Source organism: Aptenodytes patagonicus, chromosome 2 (assembly GCF_965638725.1).
Source record: "Aptenodytes patagonicus chromosome 2, bAptPat1.pri.cur, whole genome shotgun sequence".
Lineage (NCBI taxonomy): Eukaryota > Metazoa > Chordata > Aves > Sphenisciformes > Spheniscidae > Aptenodytes > Aptenodytes patagonicus.
The window spans coordinates 96,607,664-96,632,592 of NC_134950.1; the positions used below are offsets into that span (position 1 = coordinate 96,607,664).

Below are 24,929 nucleotides of genomic sequence, written 5' to 3' on the forward strand. Positions count from 1 at the left end.
TAAAAGGAAGACAAGGGAAAATGTAGGCCCTCTCCGGAATGAAATGGGAGACCTGGTTACCCGGGACATGGAGAAGGCGGAGGTACTCAGTGACTGTTTTGCCTAGCCTCACCACCCAAGCTGCAGAAGGCAAAGGTGGGGACCGGGAGAATGAAGAGCTGCCCACTGTGGGAGAACATCAGGTTCGAGACCATCTAAGGCACCTGAAAGTGCACAAGTCCATGGGACCCAATGAGATCCGTCTGTGGGTCCTGAAGGAACTGGCGGATGAAGTGGCTAAGCCATTATCCGTCATGTTTGAGAAGTCGTGGCAGTTCGGTGAAGTTCCCACTGACTGGAAAAGGGGAAACATAACCCCCATTTTTCGAAAGGGAAAAAAGGAAGACCCGGGGAACTACAGGCCAGTCAGTCTCACCTCTGTGCCTGGGAAGATCATGGAACAGATTCTCCTGGAAGCTATGCTAAGGCACATGGAGGACAGGGAGGTGATTCGAGACAACCAGCATGGCTTCACCGAGGGCAAGTGCTGCCTGACCAACCTAGTGGCCTTCTATGATGGAGTGACTACATCAGTGGACATGGGAAGGGCTACAGATGTCATCAATCTGGCCCTCTGTAAGGCCTTTGACACGGTCCCCCACAACATCCTTCTCTCTAAACTGGAGAGGTATGGATTTGATGGGTGGACTGTCCGGTGGGTGAGGAATTGGTTAGGTGGTCGCATCCAGAGGGTAGTGGTCAACAGCTCAATGGCCAGATGGAGACTGGTAACGAGTGGCATCCCGCAGGCGTCCGTATTGGGACCGGTACTGTTTAATATCTTCATCAATGACATAGACAGTGGGACCGAGTGCACCTTCAGCAAGTTTGCAGAGGACACCAAGCTGAGTGGTGCAGTTGACACGCCAGAGGGACGGGATGCCATCCAGAGGGACCTGGACAAGCTTGAGAAGTGGGCCCGTGTGAACCTCATGAGGTTTAACAAGGCCAAGTGCAAGGTCCTGCACCTGGGTTGGGGCAACCCCTGGTATCAATACAGGCTGGGGGATGAAGGGATTGAGAGCAGCCCTGCCGAGAAGGACTTGGGGGTACTGGTGGATGAAAAGCTGGACATGAGCCGGCAATGGGCGCTCGCAGCGCAGAAGGCCAATCGTATCCTGGGCTGCATCCAAAGAAGCGTGGCCAGCAGGTCGAGGGAGGTGATTCTGCCCCTCTACTCTGCTCTGGTGAGACCCCACCAGGAGTACTGTGTCCAGCTCTGGAGCCCTCAGCATAAGACAGACACGGACCTGTTGGAGCAGGTCCAGAGGAGGGCCACAAAAATGATCGGGGGATGGAACACCTCTCCTATGAAGACAGGCTGAGAGAGTTGGGGTTGTTCAGCCTAGAGAAGAGAAGGCTTTGGGGAGACCTTCTTGCAGCCTATCAGTACTTAAAGGGGGCTTATAAAAAAGATGGTGGCAAACTTTTTAGCAGGGCCTGTTGTGACAGGACAAGTGGGAATGTCTTTAAACTAGAGGGGGGTAGATTTAGACCAGATAGAAGGAAGAAATTTTTTACACTGAGGGTGGTGAAACACTGGAAGATGTTGCCCAGAGAGGTGGCGGATGCCCCATCCCTGGAAACATTCAAGGTCAGGTTGGACGGGGCTCTGAGCAACCTAATCTAGTTGAAGATGTCCCTTCCCACGGCAGGGGGGTTGGACTAGATGACCTTCAGAGGTCCCTTCCAACCCAAACTGTTCTATGATTCTATGATTCTATGGAATTTACTGATCAGAACTCAATAAACTAACTACTAGCTCAGATCTGTCTGAGTGATCTCTGACTTTTCTCCTGCGACACCCCCTCCTTCATTGTCTTCTCCAGCCTCTAATACTTCCCTGGAGAATACTGGATATCAAGGCTCTCTGAGATAAAAGCTCAAAAAGGAGAGCTGAAAATACTAGTCATCACCCGCAGATATGAGAAAAAACATCACAACATTTAAATAAAATTGCATTAAATCAATCCAATCTGAATTGCTTCTTCGAGAAACACTTTTAAAATACAAAAATAGCAGCGTTTGGGTTAAAAAAAGATAGCAAAGCTATGGTAGCACAAAACAACACCTGTTCCTGGGAGAAGAAATTCCAAAGAAATAATTTAATTTGCACCAAAATATTCATACTTAATTGCCAAATCAAAGGGCCCAGCTTCCCACTGAAATAAGAATCCAGCTAACTGACCTGCTGGTTGTTAAAAGATTCGTGTTAAAACAGACCATGGAGGAACAGGTGCACGTATTCATTTGATATTTAATAAAAATACTACTGAGCTCTGACTGGTGTCAGTAAGTGCAGATTTTGCAAGGAGGGACAGCTTGAGCATTGCAAGTGCCCTTAGAGAGTTCAGGTGTAGAAGCTTGCTTTCTTCAAATTTCCAGTGATCACTGTAGATAGACAGTGGGTATGTATGAGAAGTAATAAAGTATCTGAAGTTCAACGAAGTATAATTCATGTCTAAATAATATGGAACCCAGTGGAAGGAACAGAGATGCTATAAATGCTACTCAGACAAGGTCAGAGAAAAATATTGCCAGTGACTCAACTTTTTCCAAAGGAAAATCTATCACCCTGCTTGGACACATTTGCCAGCATTTACTTAATTCACTTTAAGATTTTCTTGTTCTGCTACTGTTCTAACACTGTATCTGGAGGTGGGGAAAAACAAACACAGAAGGCAAGACTATTTGGAGTGAGTGTCACAGCCACTCTTCTAAACCTATGATGGAAGGAGGAAAGCATGAGGAAGGGAATCTAATACACATGAGCTAGACGAAACAGATTCAAAGGAAAATTAGGGCAGAACAGAGAAGCAGAGTGAAGAGATAGTAAAACAAGCAGCAGAAAAGGTAATGGAAGAGCATATAAACTTTTGATAGCAAGGCCTGTTCTGGTTAATGGAACAAACGTCCCTAAATCCCCTATTGCAACCAATATGGATAAATGGATGTTTCCTACCCTCCCAAACTCAGACATACAAAACCTACTGTTCATCCAGAGATGTTTTGAGCAAAGATGTATTTTTTCCATCTGTAGTGGCATAAGACAGTTAACTGAGGAGTGTACAACTCTTAGATAAAATGAGAGAAATAAACATACCTGCCGATGAATAACCTCTAGGTTTGCTTTGGCTTCATTCACTAGTTCTTCTATTTCTTCAGAATCCTTTATATTCTTGTTTTCTCTGAAGGCATCTCTTATCCTTCTGATGGCATACGTTCTAAACACAAACAATAAAAAGATGTGTTTTCATAGATGTGCCACAGTTGATGACATTTCAGTATTCTTTAAAACATGCTGATTTTTAAAAATAAATATACATACACACACATATATATTTTGCCCAGTTTTATACATATATCTTTTTATTCAGGGTCTTGTCTTGCCTGAGTTGAAACAGTGACCAGATTCTTTAATTAAAAAAAAGTGGTTTTACTGGAAGTTATTGTAGAAAAATTTCATATTTCACATATCAGTCCAGTCCTTACTGCTTGTTATTGCTGTAAACACACTGTTGGATGAATACTGCAAAGCTCAAGAACATAACAAAAAGCCTAAGAACCAAAAAAATCATCTCCCAAATTATTTTTGAATCAGCGCGACTATTCTTATTCTGCATACTTTAAAGGTCATTGAGCTAACTACTAAATACATTATTACTAGTTCTGACTTTGTAATCCAGCAGTCAACAAAGGTAGACTGACGGACCAACCATAACAAAAAGGGCTCCTTCCCTGTCACCCCTTTCCTTTCCTGAAAAAGTATATTTCACTCCTCAGGCCAACACCTCCTCATCCATTTCCCCACTAAGAAGCAATAATAGGACACCATCTCTGCAAGTCGGAAGAGGTTACGATCTTTGCTTTCAGAGAGGAAGGTCCAGAGCTTCACCTATCTCCAAATCTCTCCCCTTTCTTTTCAACCCAGTAAAGAACTTTTATGCTGTCTGTAGTGTACTGCTCAATAAAAAATAGGGCCAATTTCAATATTAAAATAAAATTTTCAGACTGAGCAGTACATACTTTCATTACACGTGTGCTTGGGAGGGGAAGGAGAAACGGCAGTAAACTGATCCTGCTCAGCTATCTCGATAATGTCCCACTTGTCTACCACCACATCACATCAGTATCATTTTTACTACAGAAAGTAAAACCCTATGTGCGGTGCTGGAAGGAAAAAAAGGTTGCTGCAAACACCACAAATAGTGTAATATTTCAACCACCGTTTTCAATCTTGTATAAAAGAGAAACACGAGACACAAAATTGTCTGAAATATAATCATAAAAAACTCCAAAGATGATGTTGAAAAATAAAAATATGGGGGAGGAGACTGAGGAGGGGAGAGGAAGAAGAGGAAAGATGAATAGCCAGCGGCACTCCGTACCATTAGATGGTGCTATCCAGCTCCTAATGCAGCCTCCACCACTCAAGCCGCATATTTTCTCTTTGAGCTCATAAATAATACATTTCAATCACAGGAATCAGGATGGTTATGGAGTGCCACCCTGCTGCCGCACACTGGCAGATGGTGCATGCTTTTAATTAGGGCCTGTTCACCTATAATGTGACACTGGGGTGCGTGAGTGAGTGAGTGTGTGTTTGTATGTGTGAAGTTAATAGAATGTATTAAATATGGAAGCTCATTCTTATCTGCAGCTGCTGTCCTTGCAAGATTTGAAGGGGAAGCTGCTTATTTCTTCTAGAAAAGAAACAACCCCAAATCATTAAGATGTAGTGTAATTTTGTTGCTTGATAATGGATGGATTTCAAATCATCCCATATTCATATGTAGGGTTAAACTAAAAGGGTTTCCAAAAGATACAAAGACCTAATACGTATATATATTTTTAGCTTAAAAGAAACAAACAACACAAGTATCCATTACTGGGTACAAGTCTTTCAAAATGCAATACAAATGAGTAAATGCTATCTACATAAAAAAGATAGATGGGACTAAAACAAATTCTTGTTCAGTAGAAGACCTACAGACTGTTTTTTTTGTTTTGTACATATGGTGCATTAATTGTTCCATTTTCTCTCTCTTCCTCTCATTACACCCAACAGTTGTTGAGAAAGAAAAGATATGTACTTAGAAAACATCATCAGACCAGTTTTTCTCTATAGTCAGGAAGTTGCACTGTTTTTTCCTTTTACAATTTCTTTAAACCTTTATGAACATTAACACCCAAATGAAGTTATTTTACATAGGCTTTAACACAATCTTAATTCTACAGCTGAATCAATACATCTCCAGTATTCTCTAAACACACTTCAAAGACTAGCTCTATATCCTAGTACTACTCTTTACTAAGGTTACACTGAGATTCAATATATCACTTAAAATAAGGATGAGCTAAACTCCAAGCTCAAATCGAATACTACAGACTGTAAAACATCCTTTCTTCCCCATTGAGAGGTGCCAGGGGAACATTTCGCCAACACTCAAATTCTTTCAAAATTATGTAAAAAGCGTTAAGTCAAGATATAAACAAACTGGCAGTTTTGGGGGTTTTTTTTGTTTGGTTTCTTTTTTTTAAACAGCAGCTTTTTATACGCAACAACAGTCGTGAGCAGTGTCAATTCCAAACCTCAATACTCTCTACACTTCAAGAGTTTCTGAACTGAGTATGTACTAAAAGCTAGTACTAACATTAGGGCTGCGATATTGCTGCAAGTACATGAACTGAGCTCTTTTGGAAGTACAGTAACATGTGTAGCAACATGTAGTAAAGATACACATACTATGAAAAGAACTTTTTCATTCAGACATATATCTGTTGTTTTTTTTAAAGAGCACTACTCCAAAGATCTTCTGGTTGATGAACAGTCTGGTCAGCTGATCAGCTACTCGAATGGCGTGTATTTTCAGTTCAATAAGCATAAACACCAAAACCAATCATGTACCATTTGAAGGCACAGCTCGAAATACCAGTGGCACAGAATATATGGCTATCTTCATAAAATATTACAACATTAACATAAAAGAAGCACTATCTGAAGAGAGAGTGACAGATGAAAAGCATACTGGCAAGTGAAATGATTGCTGTACCTTATGGATGATCATTTACCCAAGCTGGCACGAGGAACTGAGGGCATACAGCACTGCAACAAGTTTAAGCCAATGTGAATGAAGGGGAGCTGCTGCAATTTTGCCACCCTCCCTGGTAGGCACAAACCCTCCCTCTGCCTCCTTCAGACCAGCACAGCCAGTCTGAAATTTGGCCCTGAGGTGAGCCAGTCCAACTTGGTAACTTAACAGAAGGCCAACCTACTGAAAGAGTTAACTTCTTTTTTTGTTGTTTTGGGTTTTTTTCTGGATTAGCGAGCTCCATCGGCTCTGCATGCGACTGGATGAGCATTAATGCTGAGGAGGAGGAAATACAGCAGTACTGATTTAGATGGATACAGTTTGTGATAGATCCCACTCAGAGAGGCCGAGCAAGTCGCATCAACAAAGGGGACTCTTCAGCAAGAAGGTACCAAGTAAGGTCTCCAAGGAAACAGAATGGGAAAGCAATTCTGCATATAGTACACTCAAACAGCTCCTATAGACCTTTGGGAAAGGTCCTAGGAATGCAACAGTGTTCATTAAGAAACGTCATTGCAAATGAAAACTCAAACTGCATTTCACAATCTACTATTTTTCTCACCATTCTTTGGAAACAGATACTGAAAAATGGCTGAAAGATGTAACGAGGCATTTTCTTTTCTTTTTGTCATCCAAACACACTGAAATTTTAATAGAGAACACCTTTGATTTTATCTTCTGCAAAGAGCTGCTAGCAAACTAGCGACAGCAGGACCCAAGCAAGAGTGTACAGTTGAATATATTCACTCAGTGCTCTCTTACATACGCATACTCAAAACACTCTTCGTGATCCCTACTTATGTGCATCTGTCACACAATTAACTCCCAATTAAATCAACAGTATGTACTTAATGGGTAATAGACTCAATGCAACGGCTTCAGACCAAAGCCACTGCAGGTGGATGGCTACACAAGGTAACAGATGCACATCAGTAGAAAATGGAAAGAGTGGTTGGGAGTTAATGTGAGAACAATGCCAGGGCCAAAACATTACCAAAGACTCACAGGATATGGGCACTACCTGCTAATGTTAAGAGACAACAATGCCCCCAAATAATAGTAAAACCACAGAGTTACGGTTAGAAAACAGTCTTTTTCCTAATACTCAATCATTCACCTCTACCTTCAAAGAGTTCATCTTCTTCCTTCCCCAAAGCACAATCGAAAACCTAACGTGTCCTCATAAAAATTAAGCCTACAAGAAGTGAAGTCTGAAACAACAGCTTGTCCTGGTTTTGGCAGGGATAGAGTTAATTTTCTTCCTAGTAGCTGGTACAGTGCTGTGTTTTGGATTTAGGATGAGAATAATGTTGATAACACACCGATGTTTTAGTTGTTGCTAAGCAGTGCTTACACTAAGTCAAGGACGTTTCAGCTTCTTATACTGCCCTGCCAGGGAGGAGGCTGGAGGTGCACAAGAAGCTGGGAGGGGGCACAGCCAGGACAGCTGACCCAAACTGGCCAAAGGGATATTCCACACCATATGACATCATGCTGAACAAAAAACTGGGGAGGTTGGCCTGAGGGGTGGGGCTGCTGCTTGGGGACTGGCTGGGCATCAGTCAGCGGGTGGTGAGCAATTGCACTGTGCACCACTTGTTTTGTATATTCTTTCATCATTTTTATTATTTTCCCTTCCTTTCTGTCCTATTAAATTGTCTTTATCTCAACCCACAAGTTTTACCTTTTTTCTGATTCTCTCCCCCATCCCACTGCGGGGGGGAGGGAGCGAGCGAATGGCTGTGTGGTGTTTAGCTGCCTGCCGGGTTAAGGAAAAATGAAATCGCAACAGAGGTACTTCAGAAAATAGTAGATGCTTCAGGATTTAGATATTTTTATTTCAAAATGTTTACTTGTCATGCCTGATCAGACAATAAAAAAAATCCATTTCCTTTTCAAGTCTTCACTCTCACATCTTTGTGCTCTGCTAAACCAGAGTGTAAGAAAAGCAGCTGAAACACCATGCAGACATACTTGCTTTTAAGTACACAGTACTATGCCTTCAAAATAAACCTGGTCAAGCAATGTTTTTCTCAGCACCACTTTGCATTTACCAGTATCACAGCATGCTAAAGGTTTAAGTCATCTTTCCACGACAGCTTTACATACATGTTGACATCTTGTCTTTGCAATTGTGAACAAATATAATGTATTAATGGATCACATCACAGTTATAGGCAACATACTGTGAAACATAATGGCTATTACAAATTGTAAGTCATCAAGCATGTACGCAAAGATAGAAGAGGAGGATTGTGGTACACAACCTGTGCAAGCAAAACAGATTAAAAGGGAAGAGGCCAGCAGGTTAGAATATTCAAGACTTTCAAAAAAGGTATAAAGTAAAATGCGTTTTTCCTTATTAGCTTAAGTTGTATTTAATAAATTAAAGCAAGCTATCAGTAGCCAACTTCTAGGAAGCCCACTGTGGTTAATAATTCTGAAATGAAGTATATGATGCTTTTACTTAAGTGCAAAAGAAAGATACTGATGTACAATACAGTAATATTATATCAAGTGAGGGATCCTTTTTATAAAAGGTCATTGTTTCCTTTCACTAACTGTATTTTCTTACCACTTCTCCCTTCCAATTAACATCTATTAAGTTAAGGTAGCAACAGCATGAATTTTCAGAATTTCCCGTTATTACTAGCAAAATGTGCACCAGATCAGATTTGCCTAGCTGAATTTTCAGAATTACATATAATTTAAAAATTGAAAGTTTTTATAATAAAAAAATCTGCAGAAAAAAATCATTTTAGCTTACCTTAAACTTTTATTAGCATTAGTGAGGATGTCTCCATGTACAGAATTACTTTAGAGGGAATGATTATTTATATATGTGTGTACATGAATGAAACCTGCAAGCCACTACTTGGTTTCTCTACTAATATACAAAATATGAGTTCCAATGGAATGGCCAAGAAGTATGTCCAGAAGAGAACAGTACTAGAGATACTTTGGCGTAATCCTCTCTCATAAAAGAACAGAGGAGAGGGATAAAAATTGATGAACATTAGAAAACACACTTGAGAGCTGGTGACTGTGACCCAGTGCATATGATGCATGCTGTATGATCAGATACAAGGATTTGTAACTTATTTCTAAAGCGAATCTTGCTACTTTGTGTCCCATATCTCAAAAGTTCCAATAAAAACTTCAACCTTCTCTGTGCAAGTTGCCCTAGATAAGAAAGAGAAAAAGCTTCTAATATGCATGCCTATTTCAAAAGAGTTTCCTTTCATTTTCTTTAATCAATCTAAAAACTGAAAATGCGTCCCCACATTTTTATATATATATATATAGAGAGAGAGAGGGGGGAGAGACTTGTGCCTGTTTTTAGGAAAGAAGGACTTTTTTTTCTGACTGCATCCTTTCATCAGTTTGTGCCTGTACCCATTTCAAAGAAGAGAGCATGGGTGACCACCCAATCAACAGGATCACAGAATCATTCATGTTGGAAAGCAGCTCAGGAGGTCTCTAGTTCCACCTCCTGCTGAAAGGAGAGTCAGCGATGGGATCAGACCAGGCTACTCACAGCTTTGTCCAGTCAGGTCTTGAAAACCAGCATGGTGAGCGGACCACCTCTCTGGGAAACATGCTCAATTGCTTGGCTGTCCTTGTGGGGAAAAAGCTTTTCCTTAAAGCCAGCCTGAAAACCTCTCTTCCTTCACTTTACATCTGCTATCTCTTGTTCTCCTGCCAGGCACCTCTGGATACTTTGAGGTACTGGCTGCTATTAGGTTCTTCTCCAGGCTGAACCAGCCCAGCTCCCTCAGGCTTTTCTCACAGGGCACATGCTTCAGCCCCCAACCACCTTGGTGGTTTCTGCTGAGCTTGCTTCAGGTTATCCATGTCTTTCCCATATGGGAGGGTGGGGTGGGGGCAAGACTGGACGCAGTACTCCAGATGCGGTCTAACAAGCACTGAGTAGAGGGTCATAATCAATCCCCTCAATCTGCTGGCTGAGCAACTGTTGATACATCTCAGGATGCTCTTGGCCTTCCTTGCTGCCAGGGCACACAGCTGGCTGGCTGCTGGGATCCCTAGCCCCTTTTCAGCAGAGCTGCTCCCTAGCCAGTCAGTGCCCAGCCTGTTCTGTGGCTGGGGCGTCTCCTTCCCAGGTGGAGGACATTGCACTTGTCCTTACCGAATTTCATAAGGTTGCTGTTGGCCTTTTCCTTTAGGCTTCTGAGGTCCCTCTGGACGGTAGCCCTGCCCCTTGAACACATTGGCTCCCCAATTTAGTGTCATCTGCAAACTTAATGAGCAAGCACTGTTACTTCCTCTGGGTCATTGATAAATACGTGGAACAGGATGAGTCCCAGGATCAACCCCTGAAGACCCATTAACTACCATCCTCTAAGCCCCAGCATCCAAGCAGTCTTAAAGGTGCATGGCTGTCCACCCATCCAGCCTGTAACACCCTAACTTGGATACAAGAATGGTGTGGGAGTCAGTGTTGAAAGCCTCCCTAAAGTAGAGGTAAATGACATCCACTGCTCTCCCCTTGTTCACAAATCCAGGCAATCATGTTGGTCAGGCATGATTTACCCTCAGTTCCCAAACACCACCTTCTTTATGGTCCCAGGATACTATCAGTGCTATTCATAGTTAACTATGATTATTTTTGCAGTTCTTTGAAACATACATTTTTGTTGCTATACTTCTAAAAATAAAAACAGTTATTGGTTTCATCCTAAGTGTAAAGAATCTCTGCAGAAGGGAGTGCTTTTCAGAAGGTCAGGGTTAAAAGAAAAAAGGAAGGATGTCCAAATGAAAGTGTTCTTTTAATCTTAGTTGGAGTTGCAACTACAATGTTATATTGCAGAAGAGGTTAAAAAAAGAGGGTTACCAGTGAAGGACCCAATCGAACAAGTTGTTCAGTTAACGAGGCACCAGGCAAGGATGTGCTGCAGGAACTAGAAACAGAATTTGCCACAGATGAAAAGTGTCCTGATGGCTTGAAACGACAAATAGCTCTCTGCTAAGCTTTCACTGCCAAGACCCTGCCAACTGCTCACCAGGACACTCGGGTAGCTCAGCAGTCCAATTACCAGGTGGGGAATGCCTTGAAACCACAGGTTCAAATCCTGACAAGGCTGATTCCTCTCTTCCTCCTTTTGAGGCAGATATATACTGTTCCATTTGCTGTGCTGCTCTTTCTAAACAGTTCTTGAAAAAGGCCTGGCCTGCTGTGAATTGCCATTACAAATTCCATTATACTTGTCTGGAAAGATTAGAGTTTTAGTCCAACACTGTGACCAAAATTTCTCTCTTCAGCATGGCTAGGGGTTACCTTCCATTCTAAGAAGAGACATAGTTTAGCTTGTGACTTGGGTACCCTGAAGAGGGCCAACTGTACTGCGCCTCTTGGTGACTGTAACTGTTCATTTAGAAACCCACTGGGTGCTAAGCAGCCTTGCTGGATGCAAATATTTCCCACTTGTCAGTGGAAAATGATTTGTCTTTGATGAAGCAACAGTGCTTAGGTTTTTTTAATTAAGCAACAAGGCATAAAGCCTTGGGATATTCTAACTTCTTGGACTTCAGTGTGGTTGGTCTGGATGATGATGAGATTTTGATGGGACATTTCTGAAGCATGGCATTATTTCTGAAACTGAAGACTTAGATTTAGTAAATATCTAGTTACAGTACCCATATTATTCTTTTAATATGGAAATGATAAAAATGCCAATTCCTTAGAAGAGAAAAGGGATCAAGTATCAGAAATATGCTGACAGCATACAGTTTTAAAATAATAACTGAGATATTTTGACTTACGAAAGACTTTAAGAAACAGGTCTCTAAAAGTTATCTGAGGTGAAGCTTTGTTGGCCATTTTGACAGGCGAGTAATTCTGAGCATACAGAACAGACTCCTAACAAAGTTTTACTTTGCAAAAGCAACCCTTAGATTCTAGTAATAAAAACGATCAATTTTGCGTCTTGATTTTTGCTCGAGTAAATGTGCGCTTTTTGAGAAAGAAGAATTTAAGCATCATAGGTCCAAAATGAATCTAGTAAAAGAAATTACATTGAAATTAGATAGGACCCAGTCATCTCATGACAAAGACAACAATAAACCATAAATATAATTTATTAAACAATCCACATGAAGTAACAGACCACCTGTTCTGTCTGCTTATAGACAACACACTAGAAGTTACAGGATTTGGAATGTTGGAGTTATTCTCCAAACTTTATCCTCTCATCCATTTCTATCAGCTTTACAGCTTATCCAAAAATCTTTGTTTCTTATAACTCAGTCAGTAGTGACAAACATCTCCCACTGGACCTCCCATCACCATATGGCTCAATGACCTTCCCTCATTTATAGCAAAGCACTGCATGCTTAGTTTAGCAAATTTGCAACATCAATTTTGACAACAATGATGGATATTTGAAATTACAACGTAATACTTAACAGCACAGAAAATTCTAATATATGCAAAGCTTATTAGTCAAATCTGGAGCCTAAAAAAATCAATTTGGACTGCATAACACAAAATCACCATCCTACTTTGTGCGTACAACAGAGTACTGAATATTCTTTTTAGACATTTGGGATTGCAAATATAGTGCCTTTGGACAATACATGAAATGTTTCAGGAAGCTCAGATACAGACTACTGTGATTATGTTACCAGAGGCTCATAAAAAAATAAACACAGGTTGTTTTGTACACTATGAATGCTACCTAAGGCACAGAAAGTCAAGTGAACTAGATCTTTCCTTCTGTATTTTTTGTATTTAATTAGTTACGGGATATGGAAGTCTTCACAAGCTGTACAGATGATAACACCAGCACAAAAGAAATGGGGGCTGAAAGCCCCAGCCTCAGCCAAGAGTGGAACAGTAACCCAGAAATGCAATGGGTACAAACTCTGAGCGTCACTTCATCCCCACAGGAAATCAGATGCAGCTTTTTACACGATAAAAGAGCAGAAGGAACCATGGGCGAACAGAGGCAAGGTTTGAAGGGAAAAGAATATTCCGCTCAGCAAAGCTGAGTGACTGGTTCACTCACAGATCATGTCAGAGAGGCAGATTTGAGGTTTTGAGGTAGGTACAGCTGATCTTCAGCCACATAAATTACGTAGCACCTCTATGCACCAGGCATAACGTTCCAGAACTATCCACCATGGCTTTCCACACTGCACAGCTCTCCACTCCTTGTACCTCCCAGGTGCTATCAGCACAAACAAGCATTGAAAAAAGCCAGATCCTTTGCAGGCTAGTTATGGAACGATATGCCCACAGCTTTTGATCTTTGGAGCATAACGATGATCAGCAAAGACATACTTGAGACCTCCGCTAGTTCCAGTAAAATAAATTCAGCTTCTCAGGACCTATATATCCTACATATCTTTCTGGAGTCCAGAAGTAACATATGAATCAAAGTAATACTAAATCCTAAGTGAAGCAATACAACATTCTTGAAAGGTACTTCACGTAATAGAAAAGAAAAAAAAGCGTTACACCCATTTTCCTATTAACAATTACTCTAAAAAACAATGTAGGATGGATGATCTATCTGCCAATTATAAAGCTAAGAGCATCTACCAGCCAAAACGTTTCTTTTGGGCTATGTATGGCCTCCACCTCTAAAATTGTTGTCCAAACTGTAGATCCCAGCATACAATGTAATACTTTGATCTGACCAGACAAAATATAATTTAATATCAGACAGAAAAATGAGATTAAATTTCAAACTTAAGCTATGCTAGTCTAGTGAACAGAAGTCATTCAATAAACCTGCCAACAGAACTTCTGTGCACTGAAGCAGTTTAATCTAACCACTGTAACAGAAAGGGAGATCAGAAATATTCAGGAAGACAGAGAGAGAGATCAATTTTCTTTCTCCAAGAAGAGAAATGTTGACAAAGCATTGTCTTTTAATCTAGTCAAGCCTAAGTATGTTAAGTTCAGATGTTAAATTTTAAAGGTGACGATAAAGCTAAGGGAAAGGTCAGTAATTTTTAAAGAGTTTTCCAGTTACCCCCTTAACACTCTTAGAGGCTTACACTATGAAGGAAAAAAAAGATCACCTTATTCTATTTCTATAATATTTATCTATATATATTCTATTGAACAAGCGTAACTTCAGACTGGTACATTTACATATCAGAAAAGGTTCTGCATTTCAAGCCAAAAATGTGTTACAAAACCCCCCAAAGTACTTAAAAGCTAATTAAAAGTCACAAGAAAATATTCACTCACATGAGTATTTTTGTCCTTTATCTGTGAGTAAGAAAAAAAACCATACAGCAAACACCAACTCCTTTCCCTCCCATAAGCACATGGCTGTAAGGAGGAGTTCTTCTCAGATGACAATTACTCTAAATGTGGAATTAACATCTGGCTTAAAACTCAATAACTCAGAGGAGTACTGGCTAAGGTTACCGCATGAGATATTAGGAGAGGAAAAGAGGTATGAAGAGTGGTCTATTTATCATGGCAATGTTTTCAGTTTAACATCTTATGACCAGGGCAGATTACCTTCCCTTTGACACGCGACATGACCTTCCATTCCCCAGGGTAGCAGAAAAGGTTTCCAATCTCGGAACAAATTACCCACAAAAGTTGCAGAAGCACCAGGTCCCTAGCTAATAGTAGCAATAACTCGCACTGATAGAGAGTTTCTCCTTCAAGGATTCCAACAAATTGTTGGGAAATAAAAGCCCATAATCAAGCCTCAAAATCCATATAGGTTAATAAGTACTCCCACTAGTTCACAGAACAAGGAGTTTTGTGTAAGTATATAAGTATAGTATACTTATTTGCCCAACACTGCATTGCTGTAGCTGGTAGGACATCTATGTTCCCATTGCTTTTGGAGGTGATTGTGAAGGTGCCACCACCAGTTTGATAAATATTCATCTTCACATTCAAAACCTGCAAATAATAGGCAGCAATTTTTGGTACAAATTACAAATGGAAAAGAATAAATTAAGAAATTTAGTAAAAAAAGTGCTCAACAGCTCTGGAAATCAGGAAACCTATTTAGAGGTCTACACGAAACATTCTTATTATTGTTTTGTAAACAAAACACTTGAACATTTATTTTCATATTGTAAATTAGTCAGGTCAAGGAAAAAGCATTGTGAGTGAGACATCTAATTTACTTTGGACAGTGATAAAACTACTTAATGAATAACTGTTCCTCCCTTCAAAACTAGTTTACATATGAAGACCATTAATTTGAAAACCTATTTGCTAATTTATTGGACTAGAAAAATGCTGTGATATTTTAGATGAGTCAAAGATATTTTCTGGAACTTAGCAGCAGGTTAGTTTCCAGACAACACAACACGCTTCTATTTGACATCCAGAACATAATTCAAGCTGTAAAATTCTAGGACGTGCTGTGGCTTATACTATGTCTTAAGCACTTCATTTGAGCTGTATTGACTTTAAAACATTTTCCTGAGAAGGAAGCAGTCTGATGTTATTTAAATAAATAAAAACATTGATTACGAGGGGAGGCACATTTTGATGGATGATTGAATTATTGTTTCACAAAGAATTCCATTAGTGATTCAATCCAAAACTTGACGAAATGTGATGGCTTGTACCTAGCCCCTTCCACCCTCAGTTCCCCTGTTCTTAACTGTGATTAACAGTGCAAATAAATGATGGGTTCTGAACCCACCCCACCTCCGGCTACATTTAACTCTTTCACTGCTATTTAACATAGTCTGAGGAAAAGTGTTTAACATTCACTGAACGTGTAACCATCAACAGTGGCTATCCACAAGATAAACTGATTTTCTCCAACCCCAAGGCTCTGAGGAAACCTGTGTCCACATTTCGCCTGCTTATGCAAACGATGAACAGATGTTTACATCTGCCTGTGCCTGCAGCTGAGCATTGTGATTATCTGTATCGTTGTTGGAGAAACAAATAATGCCAGTAAATAAATACTACCAAGCAAAAATACCATGTATCCTGCAAGCAAATACTAGTTAGCAGAAATCACATGCTGTGCAAGAGAAAGATGGAGACAACTTTGTAAAGACTGACCTCATAGGATACAATCAATTATTCTCATAGGCACTTTAAGTCACAGAACTAAGTTCAATTATATAAGCTTCAATACCATAATGGATTAGTGATTATTGCCAATATATAAGAACTGATTATAGTTTCAGGGAAAAAATTTCTTTTTTTTTTTAAACACATAACTTTCTCTGGCAGCTAAAATAAGGTAATCTTTCTTTTATACAAGCTAATGATTTAGAAACAGGTCTTTAATGGTTCCAGACCAGGATATGCCAGACAAGTAGACTCAGAAGGACTGTCAAGACCTTGCAATGAAGTTTGTGGAGAATCTGACTGCTGTCATATTCAGAATCCCACAAGACATACTGAATCTCATGCTGATTTGATGTAAAATGTTCATGGAGCTGTACTTATTTAAATATTAGTTTCTTGCAAAGTATATAAAAAAATACAGTTAATTATGTCAACTTATAAATCAGCATTTTCTAAATTTGAAGTTAAACATCTTTTGATCTAAATGCTGTCGAGTTCAAGGAAAAAAAAAACCATCACTGCAATTCAATGGAGATTAATTTGTAATAAGACTAACACACCTATCATTCTTCCTCTAGCTTCTACAATGGCTTCACAGCTTGCTTTAAACAGGGATTTTTGAAAAAGGATTACTGGGATGGAGCAGAAGTGAATTCCTGACCTCTTGATACCAATACATTCATACATGCATACACACACATAGTATTTACTTTGTGCATAGGCTTCTTTTCTTTAGAAGACTTAAATGTGATTTAACCAATTGCTCTTTATTTAAAAAGTTAGAAAAATATATCTAAGCAGCAGTTTTTCCCAAGACTTTGTAACAAAGATGATGCTGAAGAAAAGTCTAGTCCTAAGTATTATGAGTCTCTGAACACCAGCCAAGCCTGGCATTTAGCCATTCACAGCACACGACCTTCAAATTTTCCTGAAGAATAATTTAAAGATTTTATTTCATACACATTCCATTAAGGAAGACAGAATCTGAACACAGCTGAATTCTTTCACTATTATCATATTAAATCTTCAGTTGTGCGTTGCATCCTGAGAAAAATGTTAGAATTTTATACAGAGATCAGGTGAAAAGGAATAGAATAGAATAAAAAGTAGAAAAAGTGTAATGGAAAAAGGCCATTTTCCATAATACCATCCTAGCCAGAATATTGTCTGACTGATTTGTGGCATCTTCATTCTTGAGAAAGAACTATAATATCAAGAAGAATCCCAAAAAATATTCCTCACTGAGGACATCCTCTGTACTGAGTTCTGTGCAAAACAGAACAGCTGGCCCAAGTATTCACAAGCACAAGAAAACCATCAAGAAAATTTTCTTTTCATGCCCATTTTTCTTGGAAACAGACAACCATGTACAATCTAGGACTGTACAGTCTAGGACTGTACTTTCTTGGTCAGCAAACCCAAAAAACCATGGGAAGAGCTTTGTCAAAGAGGTAGTTCAGACAGCATCCTTGCTATCCATTACTGCAGCAAGTGGTTCTAAACATTGCCTGATCGACTGCAGTTTCTTTTTTTTGCAAAATTACTTCGATTTTTTTAAAATCCAGAATGCTGATCTTCTAAACAATACTTGAAATAATAGCCTGTGTGTACTGTGTCTTGAATAAGTCTTGATGTTGAGGTCAGCATCTCTTCATTATGGGCAGCATACAGATGGATACAGTGAGGAACTAAATGTTAAAGCCACATCCAAGAGTAAGGAAAGGAGGAGGTGAGCTAGGACAGCATTTCAATACTTAAAAACTATTACTACATTACAAAGTGTTTTTCATTTACCAGAAATCATATGCATACATCTATTGGCATGAATCACTGCCAGAGGCAGTAATTTTTCTATTACTCTCATTATTTCTCAAACAAATTCTACTGGTAATTAAATCTTACGTAAAAAGAAAAATGTCCCTGTTCTACTGTGCTATACAAAGAACGCAAATAATGTCTTGGATAACAACCACATCAGATTTACTCAATTTGGGTGCCTTTACTAAAATAACAAAGTCCATTAATCAGTCTTGAGGAAGCCCTCACTCATTTGTCTTCCAACTATAAAATTTCAATTTTTCCAGAACTCTGTATACCATCTTTGTGCTCCAAACTCTCCCTCCAATTTATTACTTGTCCTGGTTTCGGCAGGGATAGAGTTAATTTCCTTCCTAGTAGCTGGTACAGTGCTGTGTTTTGGATTTAGGATGAGAACAAAGTTGATAACGCACCGATGTTTTAGTTGTTGCTAAGCAGTGCTTACACTAGCCAAGGACTTTTCAGCTCCCCATGCTCTACCGACTGAGAAGGCTGGGGATGCACAAGAAGCTGGGAGGGGGCACAGCCAGGACAGCTGACCCAAACTGGCCAAAGGGACATTCCATACCATGTGATGTCATGCTCAGTACATAAACTGGGGAAAGCTGGCCGGGGGGGCCGCTGCTCAGGGACTGGCTGGGCATCGGTCGGCAGGTGGTGAGAACTGCACTGTGCATCACTTGCTTTGCGTATTATTATTATTTTATTTCAATTATTAAACTGTTTTTATCTCAACCCACAAGTTTTTCTCACTTGTGCTCTTCCAATTCTCTCCCTCATCCCACCGGGGGCGAGGGGGAAGGGACAGTGAGCAAGCGGCTGTGTGGTGCTCAGTTGCCGACTGAGGTTAAACCACGACATTACTATTCAAAACTCTCCTCTGCCAAAAAAAAAAAGAAGTCAAGAAAATTACATCAAAACCAATGCATAGATATCCTTTATTGTTTAGGAAGAGCATAATTTTACAAGGGTAAAGTGAATGTATTTGGAAAATGACAGTCACCATTGTACCTTTAAATCCAAGGAAGCAGCTCCTAATGAACATGATCAACAGAACTTTGATGGAATGATTTTCAGTTGGGAAACGTTATTATCAAAGAATCAAAACATTTGGCAAAATTGTTTCCATTTGGTTTAAAATTTCAGAGAAGTATATTCTGATGGTATCTAATGGTTATGTTTTGACATTTTTGGAACAGAATGCTTTAGTTGTCTTTCCAAAATATTTTATATATAGAATACTGAAGTCAAATGGAAATACTTCAATCCTGTCAGACACGAAGTCTGACAATCCAGAATCATGTTCTAGATTTTCCCCAAAAGTGCATGCATTTCCATGTTTTACTACAATTCAGAGTGTAATCATCTCAGTCCTTTTCACAGTTCCCATCCTAAGCAGCGGATCGAGCACCATCCAGAGCTCTTAAAATACCAACATCTCTATTCAAACATACATGATTCTGATAGAATAAGGCAATATACATAAAAGACTCTAAAATAACATACAGCAAAATATCTGCACGGTGTGTGGTCACTGAAATAATGTCCAAAATTGAACTCCCCAAGTAAAGAGATATTAATAAGGCCAACCACAAATCTGTGTGAATGCTCTGCAAAACTGATCTGCAAACATGCAGTGCCCATTTGCCCATGATTTTGGGTCATGCAGCTGCCAGGCCAAAACAAGTGTCTGCAACAACATAGGATGGATACCACCCTGCACCCCGGGCTCAGGAATACCACAGCTGCTTGCAGCCCTGACTTTTTTATACTTTTCAAGTAGATTACAGAGATAGCCACGTACTCATCATGTGGGAAATTGACTCAAAAACTCCTAAGTTTATTATCACTCAGAACTCAGCCACCAATTACAAGAAAGAAGGAAAAATAAGTTATCCACTTTCTTTGCACAGCCAAGATAAAAACGGATATTGTAAAGCTGCAGTTCAGTCACCTTACTCCTACAAAGAAGTCAGACAGCTCTGCTGGACAGAGCTGGCAATTTTTATTTTTTCCTGCATTTCTTATCCCAGCTACAAACTACCATTTTGGACAGACCACAGTCAGTACTTTCTATAACGTGCCATAGAATCATAGAATCATAGAATCATTGAGGTTGGAAAAGACCTCTAAGGCCATGTCTCTGTTTTCTCATTATTGTTTTGGATTTTTTTTTTTTTTTTAAAAATCACCATTTAGTCTTTTTTTCCTCCCTAACACACAGAAACATGATACCAAGAGAGCTGACAATCTGCTGGCAGATCTTGTCAATCACAAACTTTATTAGGAGAACCAGTGAGAAAAAGGCTTATTCAGCTTGGATAACTGTCACATCTAAAATTTTAATGTGGTTGTTAAATTACCTGAGTGATAAAAGTGTAAAAAGAACCAGTGACCAGATTCTGTATACCAGGGACTAAAAGCAAGGTAAGATATTTCAATTAAAGTGACCAAATAAGGTACGTTGGGAGGAAGAGAGAGAAACCCATTATTGAAAAAGCATCTTATTTAAAAATTTTATTTGGTGTGAATTATGTTGTCAAAAGAGTTGTTAGCAGAATCTTAAAAGCTTTATGCCTCCTTGAAGGACAGGTCATCTCAGCCTATACTTGTGCAAAAATCCAGCCGCTCTCGCGAACACTCTCAACTGGCGCCTGTGTTTCTGACTATTCCGACAGCCTGCTCCTTCCCCGGTTCGAGGAACCATTGAGACAGGCACCAACCTGAGTTGTAGGTTAATGATGGTAACAACCTGCTTCTGGACACCCTCTTTCCTACTGTTACAGCAGTAGAAGGCACCTTCTGAGCAGCTCCCCTCCTTTGCATGGGCTCATTTCGCATGGCCAGAAGAAGCCTTTGCTGAAACCCAAGAGCATAAACCCCTCAGCCCATATAGCCCATGAGCAGAAAGCCCTTGCAGCCTGCCAAGTCAACCTACTTGATCAGCTCTTAGCAGTCCTCTTTCCCAAAGGAATGGACTATAGGCTAGACTGACATGCGAAGCAACATAAGAAAAGTTAGTCTATTAAATGGACAACAGAAAATTTCATCTAAGGACAATGATTTTACCTCATATAACCACTCATACAAGTTTCTACATCAGGTACACTACAAGAGGACCCACGAAGGTCCTATATATTGAATTAAGTTGCAACATGTAAGAAAGCTTCCAGGTCCTATATGTAAGAACAGAATCATGGAACAACCACAACATACTGATTGTGCATTCATGCTCCACCAAAACACCATTTCATTCCAAGTGACACAAGGTATTAAGGGGCTAGATGCAACATCTGTGCCCAGCTGCCAAGGAGGAAGGAAAAAGGTTGCATTCATTCTCAAACAACTAATAACAACTCTCAAACAACTGACACTACAGGGGGCAATAAAATGAGCTTGTAAGAAAAACATAAACACCTGGAAGATAGATAAAAACAAAGAAGGCAAAGAGAGCTGAGGTAGGATTTAATACAGACATGAAATGATTTTTCACGTTGCTTCTTAAAACATACAGAATTGGAATTCTGTCTGGGAAATGAGAGGACAAACACATTTAGAATTTTTTTTAATATCTCGTGTTAAATTTATGTTCAGAGAATATCCTATAGCAGTTTCACATCTTTCTTCAGAGTGTAGTATCTAAGAATCTTGCCATTAAGCATGCAGAAAAATTAAAATGACAAAGCGTATGCCAATATACTGCTATGTCCCAGTTTCTCACCTTAGCCTAAAAAGTTGATCAGCACACTCACTATTTGAGCAACACTTTAATTTGGGTAGCAGTTAGCAAGAAGTCTCAAAATGGTAAAGACTGACATTAGTGGAACAGCAACAGAAACAATGCAAAATGGTGCATTGCTAAACGAGACCCCTTGTCCAAATGTTCAAGGATGCTCTTTGTTTATTTTTGTGTTTAATGAGGAGTCATGATCAATCTTTACATAACAGCAGCTGGCATCCAACATAGTTCCTTTTTCCATTTTCCTATTTGCAAAAAGCAGACTAAATCTTGCATATACAGCAATGATCATCAGCTGACATATTTTCTTAAATACAGATCAGCTTATATTTCGTGTATATCAGTAAGAGTTACCACCTCTACACATACAGAATACCTGGCCATCTGTGCCAAATTTAATGACACTGACTATGAACAAGAGACTTTTTTTTTTTCAGACCCACCTGGACTTATGGGAGTAGCAACTCATTGCCACGAAGAAAAAATAAGTAAGCATTTTATTTCAGTGATTATTATTGTTTTTTACTCTGATTTCATGCATGCAGAAGACCTCAAACTATAGAAACGTAAGTTCTAACGTTAAAACTTTGTCTCACCAAACTTTTACATTAAATTCAGGTATTAAGCTTAGTGCAAAAACACAGGAAATACAAACTTTTTTTTCAGAAGAACAGCTTTAATGCCAAAAGACTAAACACACCTTAAGAACATGCTCTGCCCTGTATAGTGGAATCCCTGAAGTTTTACTTCCTAAACTTTCCTTCAGAACAAAAAAGCCACATTTATCATAAGCACCTTGAGATTTTTAAAATGAAGATTTTCTACATGTTGATAAAATCTTTCAGAGAAAGACTAAATCAACATCTGTATGAAGTTTAACAAGTGCAAGGTCTTGCACTTGGGAGGACATAAACAGAGTCCAGCGCAGGCTAGGATCTGTGTGGCTGGGGAGCAGCCTTGCCAGAAGAGACCTGGGGGTCCTGGTGGACAACAAGCTGAACGTGAGTCAGCAGTGTGCCACTGCAGCAACGAAGGCAAATCGGATCCTGGGCTGCATCTGCAGGGGCATTACTAGCAGAGACAGAGATGTGATCATCCCACTCTACTCAGTGCTTGTCAAGCTGCACCTGTGAGCAGTTCTGGTCCCCATGATTCAAGAAAGATGCGGACAGACTGGAAAGGTCCAAAGGAGGGCCACGAAGATGATCAAAGGGCTGGAGAATCTGCCCCATGAGGAAAGACTGAAGGAGTAAGGTCTCTTCTACTTGGAGAAGAGGAGGCTCAGGGGGGATCTCATCACAGCTTTCCAGTACTTAAAGGGCAGCTACAAAGAGGATGGAGGCTCTCTTTTCACAAGGAGCCACGTGGAGAGGACAAAGGGGCAATGGATACAAGTTGCACTGGGAGAGGTTTCATCTGGACATAAGAAAGAAATTTTTTACAGTGAGAACAATCAATCACTGGAACAACCTCCCCAGGGACATGGCAGGGTCCCGATCACCGGAGGTTTTCAAGACGTGACTGGACAGGGTGCTAGCTAATCTCCCTTTCCCACGAAAGGTTGGATCAGATGATCTTCAGAGGTCCCTTCCAACCTGGGCTGTTCTATGGTTCTATGTCTCCCTAAAATCAGATCAACAACTATGTCGTTCAAAGCAGGAAAAGCAACTGGCACTGAAAAAACAGTGTAACATATTTTGCTTGGTTTTGTTCTTCGGTTAGCAGAGATTTGCAAAAATCAGATTTACTAGTTTTAAAATCTTGAAGGACATGTCTCAGATGAAACTGCATGCATTCAATTAACTTGTTTCCAATGCAAAACCTGTTTTGACAAATCTCCTTCCCTGATTCTTCTATATTCCAGGTAGTTCTATTAATTAATCAAATAATATTGTACATTCTAATAGAAAAATAAAATTCCATTAAAATTCAATTTACACAGACAAAAAAAAATATATCTATAAATAAAAATGCAACATCTACCAGTTAACAGAGAACATAATGGATAACTGAAATAAATATACAATAAATCAAGAAATACCTTAAAAAAACATAAAGAAATTATTTGCAGAAAAATGCCAACAGAGAGACTTAAAGCTTCTGACATTGCTCATAACTACAAGAAATTAAAGAATTAGAAATGAGACTAGTCAGAAGCATGTCATATGACGTTTCCCAGAACTTATTAGCCCGTGTTAGTATCTTTATAGGCCAAGAAAGGCTGGGAACCTGAAAATCATAGTAATGTTGGTTAGCTAAAATCTGTGGAGCTTATCCAAGCCAACCTCCCACTTGAAGCAGACCTACCCGCAACAAGGTCAGGTCAGCCATGGTGCTGTTTGGTTAAACCCGTCATGAAAACCTTCAAAAATGGAGATGTCAAAATCTCTCAGGGTGACCTGCTCCAGTCCTGCGCTACCCTTCTGAAGAAAACCCTCTTCCACTAGATTCCCACGCATTTTGACCATTGAGCTTCAGCCATGTTAAACGAACAAGAAACTTTAAAGTTCAGATTATCCTCATTTGCAACCAGATGGGTTTTAACAGCTTTCACAAGTTTATAAATTGTTTTGTTTTCTGTACCAATAAAGAGATGCAACATAAAGCCATTATTTAAATCACAAAAGAAATTCTATTTAGAAATTATCCCTGAAATCAATTTAGTTGAGACTGTAATCCGACACATGATAAACCGTCAGAGGATCTACTTTTTGTCAACCAAGCAGAAGAAAAAAGTATGCTCATGAAGAACCACCTTTTTGACTCAAAACCTAACATCTTCCCTCTTCGCATATTGATTTTCCTCTGGTACAAATCACTCAGCCTTCCTCAGACCGTCTGCATGAGTAATAGGGCAGAAGGGCAGACATGAAATTACTTACAGTCTACTAAATTCTCTCTCCCTGCTGTTAAAACCTGGCCTACACATCTGGGCCTCCAAACGCTCCATAACATTTACTGCAGGACTCTGGAGATGGTCCTGTTCCTGTGTGTTGTTTTTCTGAAGGCTGTCAGTGGTGACCTCAGTTACTTTAAGACATGAACATTTTTCTTCACAGTTATGGCACTAAAAGTTCTTTTGGGTGGTAGAAGAAAATTTGGTACTACCAGATGACATATAGAATACATTTACTAGGAAAGTCACAAAACAAAAATATTGAGTTTTCCATCACAATCTATATGCACACATTTAAGAGAAAAAGCA

General features: G+C 39.7%; 1 protein-coding gene across 2 annotated transcripts in view; it reads right to left on the reverse strand.

Annotated features, from left to right (window-relative positions):
* Nucleotides 1–24,929, reverse strand: part of LYRM4 (LYR motif containing 4) — a 98,755-nt gene that overhangs the window by 71,449 nt on the left and 2,377 nt on the right. For both annotated transcript variants that reach the window (XR_012994663.1, XM_076330490.1), the window contains exon 2: nucleotides 3,143–3,263. Coding sequence is in view for 1 of the 2 variants with exons in the window: in XM_076330490.1 (XP_076186605.1) it covers nucleotides 3,143–3,263 (121 nt within the window). In the remaining variant the exon portion in view is untranslated. The remainder of the gene's footprint in view (nucleotides 1–3,142; nucleotides 3,264–24,929) is intronic.